The sequence below is a fragment of the Akebia trifoliata genome, chromosome 16, assembly GCF_017979445.1.
Source record: "Akebia trifoliata isolate Shusen 1 chromosome 16, ASM1797944v1, whole genome shotgun sequence".
In the NCBI taxonomy this organism is placed as follows: Eukaryota; Viridiplantae; Streptophyta; class Magnoliopsida; order Ranunculales; family Lardizabalaceae; genus Akebia; species Akebia trifoliata.
Window position 1 is genome coordinate 32,491,322 of NC_141390.1, and position 11,944 is coordinate 32,503,265.

Sequence of the window (11,944 nt, forward strand, 5' to 3'; positions counted from 1 at the left end):
ACTTATTTGAGAATAGGGCACTTTTTAATGTCTTGGGTCACACACATTTCATGAATAACCAAGACATCAAGGAATATCTTTTAAGAAAAGGAATTTCGGTGATTTCTGCATGAATTATAAAAGGATCAAATTGTTAAGTAAATTATCAAATATATATAAAAAATATTTATTTACTTTTTAGAAAAATATTTACTAATGGATGTTATAGTAAAGATTTGAGGGTAATCTTTCTCACTCTCTTAATTTTAACTAAACCAACTTACAGAATTTTAAGCCTTGATATTTTAAGGGGGGGAAATAGAGTGACGTGCAAGTAGATTGTTGATAGGTGTTTTCGTATCTAGACTAATGCACATCTCAAGGGTGCCAATCTGGATGTATAGACGCCAGAAAGGGCGTAAGATGAGCCCATAAGCCTGTCTTGCCACGTCACTTCAAGTCATGACCCGCGAATAATGCCTAGCTGGCCAATACACCAGCTCAGATGTACGAACACCAGTTGTATTAGGTATGCGTTGGTCCTATCATTCAAGTTGCGTTTTTCCACTTTCAAGAGAAAATTGTGGAGCATTACCCCTTTTGCAATTTATTGGGAAATCTGGAAGGAGAGGAATCTTAGAACTTTTGAGGAGAAGGAATCGTCGGTCCAAGGCATCATTTTGACTATCTTGAGATCTATCTTTTTGTAGAGTAAAGTTTTTTATGAGTCAAAGGGGGTCTTCTTTGAAGACTTTATAGCCAAGTGGGATTGGGTGTGTAACATTGTCGTTTAGCTTGGCTATTTTGTGTCGTTTCATTTTGTCTTATTTTTTTTTACTTTCTTTCCCTCGTACTTTGTTTCATGGTCATCTTGACTGTATAATTAATAAAGATCTTTGATTTATCAAAAAAAAAGTTGCTACGACGCACCAACTTTGGGTCGTCAATGGTGCCTGACCAAATGTCATGCTAGCGCAATGCTTTAGCCATTAGGAGTGAGACGACAAGGCACTTATGCCAACAAACCCTAGTCAATGAGCAAATGGCATGCATGGTGCTGCAAGATTGATCCAACTAGGCGGAGTTGTACAAGTTCAGGGTTTGGTGGACTTCAAGTGAGAGATCCGAGGTTGTTAGAATAGGACGTATGCAAGAGCCTGGGGATCACTGCTTCACATAGTAGAGGTATCAATGTCACTGACACCATTCTCAGACAGGTTTCTAGGTTGACCCTGTTGTCCCAGGTTGACACTTACATGGACAGAAATGAGACCAGCTTGATTAGCATCCATTGTTCAGAACAGGCGGAGAGGGAAGGGACCCTCTATATTAAGGTTGGTGGTCTCTTGGATTGGACATTACAAAAAGAGATACTCAATCCCCAACTCTCCGTAGACATTCCTTTGGTCCCCTCAGCTCTAGCAGCCTCTTTCACACTCCTTCTCCACCACGGCCTAACCTAACCCTACTAGTTTCACACTCTATTAGTCACATCTTGTTTCTTCCTCAACAAAAACAATATCCACGCAGCCACTCATCTGGCTTAGCGGATATTGGATCCTAGTCAACCCTCAAATTTGTCAACATTTCTAAGTCCTTGTCCACTTTTCGTTCATCTGGTAAACATAGATATGATTTACTGAAATTACTTAATTTGATTCTTTTATAAATTGATTGGGATCCGTTGACTCATGAAAAAATACAAAATCCTGAATGTTAAAACAAAAGTTTGATGGTCATGATTTATCCTATAGATACACAAGTTTTTGTCTCGACCATTGGATTTATGATTGGGATTTTGTGTTTTCCCACAACTCACCAGATTCCAACCTTTATAAATTTAGAAAAGTTGGTAGATAATTCTTTGACATCAATCCTTAAGATATATACCCTAATTGTCCTCCTTTCATCCATAAAACAATAGTATCATTTAAATGATAGCTGGTACTATTTTATAAGTTATGCCACAAAAGTTTTAGTTAGTTTGCTTTTTTTTTTTTTTTTTCTCTAAAAGAACAATAAATAAAATGTAGTAGCAAAATAGTCTTATTGTAAAAATAAAGCCTTTGCTTATTTCCTTTTTTTGTTGGGCAAGGTGGTTGGTTCATGGCTTGGACCCTGCAGTCGGAGGGTTGGCATATTGTAATGCAATTTTGAGATTGTGGATTCGATTCCAATTCACATTGATACAACCAAAAAAAAAAAACTAAAAGTTGGCTAGTCTTACAAGACGGCCAAGGGAACGGATCCTCTGTAGCGCTTTTTCTCCGTAGCGCAAAAAAAAAAAAAAAAAAAAATCGAATCTAGGCCATCAACACAACACACCTGTCTTGTTATTTTTATTGAACATGAGCATTTCTCCTGTAGAAAGAGTGCTACAGGAAAGAGGGGCTACAGAGGATCCATTCCCGACGGCCAGCTCTGGCTGTAGGTACAAATCAACCCTTTGAGATGTGTTCAAAAATCTGCCTTCATTTACTAATTATACTGACCACTAATCTCACTTGTTTAGAACTGAAAAAAAAAAAAAAAAATTGTCTAAGCTAACATCGTCCTGTAATCAATTGCATTTCTTTTTCATAGTGAGCAACATTTCTTGAAGAAACTCTATATTTAAACGTGGGATCGATAAGGTTAATGAGTGCCATTATGTGACCGAATGATCAAGAAATCAGCTATTGTGTTAACCATCCAATTGAACCTTCAATTAATTTGTAGTTGGCTCAGAAAAATCAAGTCTCCAAGTGGACGGTGTTTCGTTACAATAGTTACCTAATTCCTCCACCAATCTGTTAAGAATTACGTACCCACCTTTTTTCTTTGCTAAGCAACCCCAAATGACTTTTCACCAACTTATTTTTTGTTGTTTTCCAATGAAAAAGTAAAGGCGTATGGGTTTACACTCTTAACTCTAAAGAAAGCAGAAATATCAGATACCACCAGCACAGTTAATTAAAATACTAATTTACCCATCCAGCTCATTCGTTTTAAATTGGGTTCTCACTTAAAATTATATTTTTACCTATACCAATTACTCTGTAACTCCTGCACAACTACTAATTGAATTATTGAATTTAAGGAGCAAAACTACTGATCCAACATTGGTTTTAGAGAGGAAAAAAAAGAAGAGACCATGTGGGTCAGCCAGAGGACCCATAATGGCAATACTAAGCAACTTTTAATATATATTAAGATCTTCACTGTTACTTTAGGTGGAAGAAGGGACTATTTCATGCTTTAGTTTCACTCACATTGATCAACCATTCTCTCTCTCTCTCTCTCTCTCTCTCAAGCTTACAAGCAAGGCAAGAGTAAGACTACCACTCCCTAAATAACTATAAATTCACCCACTTTCCTCTCTCCACTCAATCATCTCACTTTTTCCTCTCTCTTTTTTCCCATTGTCCTTGTTTTCAATAATGGCTACTGTGATCGCCCTTTGTGCCATCTTTGCAATTATTTCCGGCACCATTGCGTCAGATTCCGACATGCTCCAAGATATCTGTGTGGCCGACCCCTCTTCAGGTAATCAATTGTTTATGTTGCTTTTTTTTTAAAAAAAAAAAAAAAACAAAATAAAATAAAATAGTGGAGCCTCTTGTCTTGTTGATTTTCACTCTTTACCAAGGAGAGTTTCATGACCAAATCACCTTGTGGAATCCAAAAACTATGATCGGATGCCACCGCGATGTAGAGCATAAAATTTTAAGAGCTTCCAAAAAAAATAAAAATTTATTTTTTACCAAGTAATTTTAATTTTAAATTAGTGAGTTCGATAGCCACTCATTTTCAAAACTTTGGATAATGCCCAACAACCCTTCATAACATTTTGAAATCTTACTAAGTTAGTCAGGTTTGCCGCATCTTGGCTGACTCTAATAATAACAATTAGGTGTTTGTTGATGGTAGCTTTACTTCCTCTGATTTTTAACTGGATTGGTGGTGGGTGAGTTGTTGGGTCACAGGTGTAAAGCTCAACGGATTCGTTTGCAAGGAAGCGAGTAATGTCACAGCGGCAGATTTCTTCTTTGAGGGTCTGGCTAAAGCAGGAGCTACAAAGAATTCAATGGGTTCAGTGGTAACAGTGGCGAATGTACAGAAAATCCCAGGGCTCAACACACTGGGGGTGTCCCTCTCCCGAATTGATTACGCACCAGGTGGCCTAAACCCACCTCACACGCACCCTCGTGCAACCGAGATCGTATTTGTCCTTGAGGGCCAATTGGATGTGGGATTCATAACCACTGCTAATGTCCTCATTTCCAAGTCCATCAAGAAAGGTGAGGTGTTTGTGTTCCCAAAGGGTCTAGTCCATTTCCAGAAGAACAATGGAGATGTGGACGCTTCTGTCATTGCGGCGTTTAATAGCCAATTGCCCGGTACACAGTCCATAGCTACAACTCTATTTGCAGCAACTCCACCACTGCCTGACCATGTCTTGACTAAAGCATTTCAAGTTGGCACCAAAGAGGTTAACAAGATCAAATCAAGGCTTGCACCCACCACCAAGTAGATGATCACTTCCTAATTCCTAATTCATATTCCTATTCCGGGTGTGCTTGTTTTTTAATTAATTATTGGTTGATCTGATCTGATCATATTTTTTTTTATTTTTTTCAATATGTGAAAGGGTCCTCCACCATTATTGATCAATCATATCAAGACTCTGCAAGTAATTGTTTCATCTTTTTTATCATTCAACTGCATCACAAAGACGAGAGAGGATGGGAGACTGCATTGTTGGCTCCCTCTCCTAATTTCTAGGAGATGACCCACCAAATCTGGGCCCAAATGTTCACCACAATTTTTTCAATCTTTTTGTTTACAGAAATTTCATTGACACGCCAGATTTAACTTATATAACACATTTCTTATCTATATTATGCTCTAAGTAAGAATAAAGATACGTCAAAAGTCTACATGAAAAGGGCAAATGGGAAATAGGGAGAGAGAAAAAGAGGAAGAATAAAGTTGATTTTAAAACTCAGAGAAGAAAATCTTAGATTTCAAAAATCCTTCATAAGTGAGATACTTCAAAACAAAATAAAGAAATTATTAGGTTTGGTGATATAAAATCATTATTTTTTTGTTTCTTAAGTTTAATGGATTTTGTCCAAAGGCATTTTGGATTATGTCATTTCATTAATCTATAAGAAATAAAAGGGATTCCTAGATAGTAATTGTTATCCATAAAAGAGAGTTTTTCTCTTTGTTAGAGAGTACGGGGAATCTTTGAGTCTTTATGTATGTTTCTTCTTTTTGGTAAAATCTAAAAGCTCAAGGTATTTGAGGGTAATCTACAAATTATTGTTGCGGGTTTGTGACAACGAGAGTGAGATCAATTTCTTATTTGAATTTTTACTAGAGTTGGGTGTAGAGATTTGATGGGTTTCACCAGAGAGTTGGAGTTAATTATAGACCTTCATACTTGTAATTTCTTCCTTAAGTAGTGGATTTCTACTTGTCGATTTGCCCGTGAATGTAATCCCAATGTGGGTGAACCACGTACATCTTGTGTTATGGACGTTTTCATTTCTCTACTTTCTTTATTATTCCTTGCATTAGTTTTGCAACACTTTTTTGGGGTTTGATTGTTGGAATTGATTACTTTGGTGTTAGTAGAGATTATTTTCAATAATCGATTTTCGTGTGTAACTTAGGATCTAGCCTCAACATAAATTCATTTGTTTATCTTTCTTTTCGAAGAGTGCTTTTAGAAAATAAGAAATGGGTTTGGTATCTCTTCTCATAGATTTCAAGTAACACTTTTTTTTTTTTTTTTCATTTAAGGAAGAAATGGGGTTGGAGAAAAAAAAATGAGGTGCCATATAAAAATTTAACGAACAACCATCCATATCCAACTATTTCTTTTTTTAATTTGAAAAGACATGTTTTAAGTTTGTGTGCCAAAAAAAAACTCAGAGATCATTGTCATTGCCAAATATTGACTATCAACCATGAACTCCATGAAACTTTTGGCCTATCATTTGATGGACCTTCTCACACCGGCCAAGTATAAGCCTTATTGATTATTTTTAAAATAATGATGAATGCACGTAGTTTTGGGACGTAGTTGGGTACATGACTTACATGGCAAGGGAATAGAACCGCATATCTATTTTCCTTTGTATCTTAATGAAAAAGATTTATGATTTTGTACCCTTACCACCTCAGCCATGTACCCAACCATGTGCATTCATCACGATTCTTATTTTTAACAAGAGCTTGAAAGCATGGCATTATGTACTCGGGGTTTTAGTTCATCAAGGAAGATACTTCTTAAGGATACAATTAGTATCCCATTAATCATTAATAAATCAATAGGTTAGAGAGCATTTCCAACAACATCTCAATTGGGATACAATTCCAAATTTTGAAACCAACGCTCATAAATACACTCCAACACAGATCCCAATAAACTAAAATCAATCAGTGTTATATTTGACATTTATTTTAACATATCTTATACTTTGTTAAGTGACTTTTAGATTAATTGCAATTCAGCCAAATACCTTTTGGATTTTTTTTTTTTTTTTTTATATATATAAAAAAAGTTAAATTGCCAACCAATGAAATTTTTTTGAGATGAAGTATTAAAGAGGTACATGTTAAATATAACATTATAAAGAAAAAACATCAAATGATTTGTGTCGCTCATGAAGTGTGTTATTTAGGAGAGTGTGGCGGGTCCATTACACAAAACATGATTAAACAGATTCCTCATTTGCATTCTCTCCCCAAATTAGTAGGCCATCAACGATGGGTCACTTGTTATAAGATGGTACTTAATAATATGATTATCTTTCCCTAATTTCTTTTCAAGGTTTTTTTGTATCTAAAAATACCTTAATTTTTCCAAACCATACATATAAGGAACCAAGACCAGGTAAGGTAGAAATATATGTTTTTGTTGGAGTTTGAAACATATTGAGCTATTAACCAAGTCATTTTCTATATTGCACACAATCTAATGCGTTCAATCTCTAATCAAAATGTGTCATGTAGACACTATATGTTACTATAGGAATATGACACCATTTTGATCTAGACTCATGAAAAATATTACTTGTGCCCATGAAGTTTGAAACTTTTCCTTTTTTTTTCATTTTTTGGATGGAACTGTAACTTAGATCTTTGTTGAGATAGAGAAAGAAGATAAGATCTATATCTAAATACCATCGGTTAATTAATTTCTATGAATTCTGTTTATGAAAATAGAACACCATTATAGGTGCATCAACTTGAATTTCTCGATGCCACGTTTTCAAATCCTTGTCCTCTTAGAGGAGTTTGAAAAAAATATCGTATGGCTAATCTTTTTTGTTATCATCAATGATGGAAATATATATTTTCTAAGGATCAGTTGGATTATTAATATCAAACCTTTTAATGCCTGAGCAAATCAATTAAACACCAATTAATTTATTGATTTGTGGATTTAATTAATTAGTTTCTCAGGCAAATTTTTAGAACATGATACATACCCATGTGATATTTATATAAAATTGCAACCCTAAGCTGCCACAACTTGTCTTTCCTTGGTGGGAAAGAAAAACATATTCGGTTCCCATGGTAAATTACGAAAATCTCCGTGACTACTCTCATGCTTTTTCTTTTGCTCCTCCTGAGTCCTATCGAAAGTCGAAACCAAAACGAAACACTTAATTACAGCGAGAGAGAGAGAGAGAGAGAGAGAGAGAGGGTTTGTTTTGTTGCAGACGAGATCGATCACTCGAAAGAGTAAGAAGGAAGGAGGAGGAAGGAAGAAAAGTTGATGGAGGGAAGAGGTGGAAGGAGAGTTTCGCGAGGGATGCTCCCTCTACTTGCTCTTCATGCTGTGAACGAGTATTACAGACTCGAGAGAAAACCTCCTGTGACCGCTGGTCTTCTCGTCGCCAACACACTAATCTATTTAAGGCCTAATTTGCTCGATAATATCCTTCCTACCCTCGATGAGGTCTGGTTCAACCCCCACCTCATCATCAAGGTATCATCTCTCTCTCATACACACAGTACACCATTCTTCATCCTTTAAAAAAAAAAATATCACACTATTTGTTAGAAGAATCGGGTTTGATTTACTGAATGATGGGTTTTCGTTTCTCATTTATCAAAACCCAGCTCCTCTTCTTCTTCAATTTTTGATCTAGTGATATGGGTTTTGGGTGTTTTACATTGGGTTTAGCATTTTAAGGCGTGTTAGTGATAGAATTGGATATTGTTCTCCTTTGTATTTTCTTTCTTTTGAAATCTATAAAATCTTTATACTTATCATAAATAAAAATTGGATATTGTTCTTTTCTTATTTCTTAAGCTTAGAGTCACCCTTTTTCCTTTTTAATAGAACCAATAAGTTCCTTGATATTTGGACCGGTTTAGCCAATGCCGTGTAAACATAAGACTAGTAGCAATTGTAGGCTCGTCCAATTGCATAGAGAAGCTAGCCCATGACATGACCAGCAGATTTGTGGCACTCCAATCAGCCATCTAGGTCTCATGAATATTGGGGATCAGAGACAGAAGGACAGTGGAATGATCCATGAAGCTCCATAAACGCTTTCCTCCAATGAACAGATGAACAGAGCGAGCCTAATCTTATTCATAAATAGACCAATGAGCAAAGGAAACCAATTAACAACCTACAATTAAGGAGATTAGTTGTCTGATGCTTCTTCACTGACTGATCCTATTATTGTTTGTGTTCATGGATTTGCAATTGTGAAAGGGTTCTTATCCCCTATTCTTGTCAAAAGAAGAAGAATGTATTTTTGAGAGATTCTTACCTTCTATTTTGGGCTCTAGATGTGGTGATCCAAACATCCTTCACCTTCTAAGTGTTGATTGGTGACTGCTTGCGGGGAACATTCCTCTTGTTTTCCTTTTAATCTTAATGGGTTTTGAAACTAATAATGCAACCAATCTTATAATATAATTTTTATTTTTTTGATTATAACTCTGATCTAATTTCAATTACTAATGTACAAGATGGAAATACCCAAAAATATGTAATTCAGTAGGTATGTCTAGGGAATTACAACAAGCAGTTTATGGTACCCAAAATGGAAATACAAAGAGCAAAACAATATGATAGCCATGTATTCATGGTGCTGAAAGTTGAGAAACAATTTTGAGAGCTTCTGAAATAATGTTATTAGGCTCATGTTGTTTCAATTCTACCTTCTTTTCACTGTTATTAGACAGTATAGGAGAGTCTCTCGGGTAATCAAATTTAAGTTTTTCAACTCAGTCTCTATATGCTTTTTGCTGCAAATATTTTTGAAAAACATTGAACTTCTCTCTAACACCTGTAATGTGTTTCTTGCTTTTGTGCCTCTATCTATATTAGAAAACCTAGGGATGTGCAAAGCTATTTTACAAAGTTGTTGGCAACTGAAAATTTCATATGGTATAAGAGTAAGAGATTGATTGTGAATGTTCTGTCAGCTTCTCTAGTACAAGTAATTGTAAGCCCTTGCTTGGGTTTTATTCATTAAAGCTTTACTCCTTGCGATGTAATAACTTTTAGTTTATACACAACTTTTTCATGGGAAATGGGACTGTGGGAAGAAGAGAGTGAACTTTAGGTGTCTCTATAAGACTCCCAAAATGCATCTATGCCACTTGTGCTTTATGCATTCTAAAATAGAAGTGTTGTAAGAATGAGAATATTGAGAAGCATTTTCAGGATTATACAAAATTCCAAGAATTCAGCAATATGCCCTCCACTAAACAATAGAAGCACAGGAGCAGTGTGATCTATTATTTCATGTGAGGTGCGAGTGTGGCAAAATATTTGAACCCTTGATCCTGTTAATTGTGATTGAGGTTTTTTTTTCTTTTTTAATTTTTTTGATCCTGTTAATTGTGATTGAGGTGATTTGAGGTTATTTCTGTGAGAGTAAGAACCAATAGGGACTAATGGAAGGGAATATAAAGTGATCCATTCGATGAAGACGACAAAAGATGGGACACAAAGACCTAAAACGTGCTTAGGAGAAAAAAATTAATGAAAAGTAGAAAGCTTGGTGTTCCACTTACAAGGCAAAATCTATCAAGTATACATTTTCCTTTGTAACATTCTTCTCATTACTTTGGCTACAATTATACAATAGTCATTATCTCATATAGTAATATTATTGCACTTCCCTTTTTTGGATAAACAAGCGAGCCAAAGGTAGGTTGTAGTCTGCTGGTGAAGTTTTGCAAGAGGTTACCTTACTGGCATTTCCTCCTTTGTTTCTCTGTTTCTTACACTCAAGCAGTTCTTGTCTTTGGCTTTGGGCAGCAAAGGGATCTCAAGCGCTTCTTGTTGTCGGCCTTCTACCACATGGGAGAATCCCACCTTGTCTACAACATGATGTCACTTCTCTGGAAGGGGATTCAGTTGGAGACCTCAATGGGGAGCGTTGAATTTGCATCTATGATCACCGCACTACTTGGAATGTCTCAAGGAATCACGCTACTACTTGCAAAATCCCTTCTACTCTTCTTTGATTATGAGAGGGCCTACTACTATGAACATGCTGTCGGATTCTCCGGCATCCTCTTTGGCATGAAAGTCATCCTCAATTCTCAGTCAGACAACTACACTTATGTGCATGGACTCATCGTGCCCTCACGTTATGCTGCATGGGCAGAACTGATCCTCATCCAGATGTTTGTGCCAGGTGTGTCATTCCTGGGTCACCTTGGGGGAATACTCGCTGGAATTCTCTATCTCCGCTTGAAGAGGGGTTCATATCCGGGTCCAGATCCTCTGACAACCATCATTAGAAGTCTCACTGGTGTGCTAAGCTGGCCACTGCAGCTTGTGCGAAACTTGTTTAATTTTCGACGGCACCGGATTTCTGGAAGGGGGACTGTTGGCTGGAGTCGGACAGGGAGGGGTTTGTCTGGTGTGTGGAGATGCCCAGCTTGCACTTTTGATAATTCTGAGTGGTTAAATGTGTGTGAGATGTGCGGCACAGAGAGGGAGGCTAATGGGTTTTTATCGCCTATCCATTCATCAAATAGGACCCGCAATCTTTCTTTGGAAGAAGTACGGCGTCGGCGAATTGAAAGATTTGGTTGATGATTTCATACCATCTGATGCTAGGTGATCAGGGTAACCTGGGTAATGATGAATTTCATCGGGATTGTGCAATTGGAAAATGAAATTCTAGGGAAAAGATGAGAAAATGTCAAAAATAATGTGGGTAAATATTTTACTTGTAACTTTTCACTGAAGTTGCTTGGATTCAAAATAGTACAAATGATGTCAATTTCCAAATTGGAGCAGAATTGCTGTCCTTAGTGATCCCTGGTGTTCAGGTTGATACACATAACCAGTGAAGACAATATAAACTAAAGTGAAAAATCTTCAAATAACTTTTCATGTTTTTTCTTCTTGTATCTATCTAAAGAAAATCAGTCTCTCTCGAGTCTTAAATAAATTCAACATGGGTGTTTTATTTCATGTAAATTGATTTGGATTAGAAAATTATAAATCTAGAGTCTGGTCAGAGCCATCCTCCTATTCATGGCACTGGATGTCAATTGGTTTGCAAAATGTGGAGGAAAAGGTATATTTTTGGTTGTGATTACGGTCTGTCAATTTTCATCCAAGATATCCTAAAGGCCGCAGGATCAGGACCAGTAAAAATGATGAGTCCTACTTTCCATTCATGCACATTGTCATTGTGAAATGGGTAGATATAGATTGAATTTTCATATTGATTAAACTATCTGCATCATGTGCATTTTAGATAAATGAGAAGATGGGAAATGGGGCTGAGAGAATGATTATTAAATTGTGGAATGGATGTCAAGAGTTCGTATCTCATGATCTTTGGAAGCAACCAAGGGTAATGGTCGCCAACTTCTTCTTCTACTGTAAGTTTCCTCCAAGTTCCAAAATATTCCATCAGAGGAATTCTTACAATAAAATGCTGGACCAGAGGCAGCCAATCCTAATTACTCAGTAGGC

General features: G+C 36.4%; 2 protein-coding genes across 2 annotated transcripts; both read left to right on the plus strand.

Moving 5' to 3' along the window:
* Window positions 1-3,217: 3,217 nt before the first annotated feature.
* Window positions 3,218-4,674, plus strand: LOC147383689 (germin-like protein 5-1). The gene is made up of 2 exons (XM_086429436.1): window positions 3,218-3,504; window positions 3,945-4,674. Exons 1-2 carry the CDS (start codon window positions 3,399-3,401, stop codon window positions 4,490-4,492), a joined length of 654 nt encoding a protein of 217 aa, XP_086285562.1. The 5' UTR covers window positions 3,218-3,398; the 3' UTR covers window positions 4,493-4,674.
* Window positions 4,675-7,494: 2,820 nt separating this feature from the next.
* On the plus strand, window positions 7,495-11,248 carry LOC147383690 (rhomboid-like protein 14, mitochondrial). The gene is made up of 2 exons (XM_086428921.1): window positions 7,495-7,966; window positions 10,265-11,248. The coding sequence occupies exons 1-2, from the start codon at window positions 7,754-7,756 to the stop codon at window positions 11,048-11,050; spliced, it is 999 nt and encodes a 332-aa protein (XP_086285047.1). The 5' UTR covers window positions 7,495-7,753; the 3' UTR covers window positions 11,051-11,248.
* The last annotated feature ends 696 nt before the right edge of the window (window positions 11,249-11,944 follow it).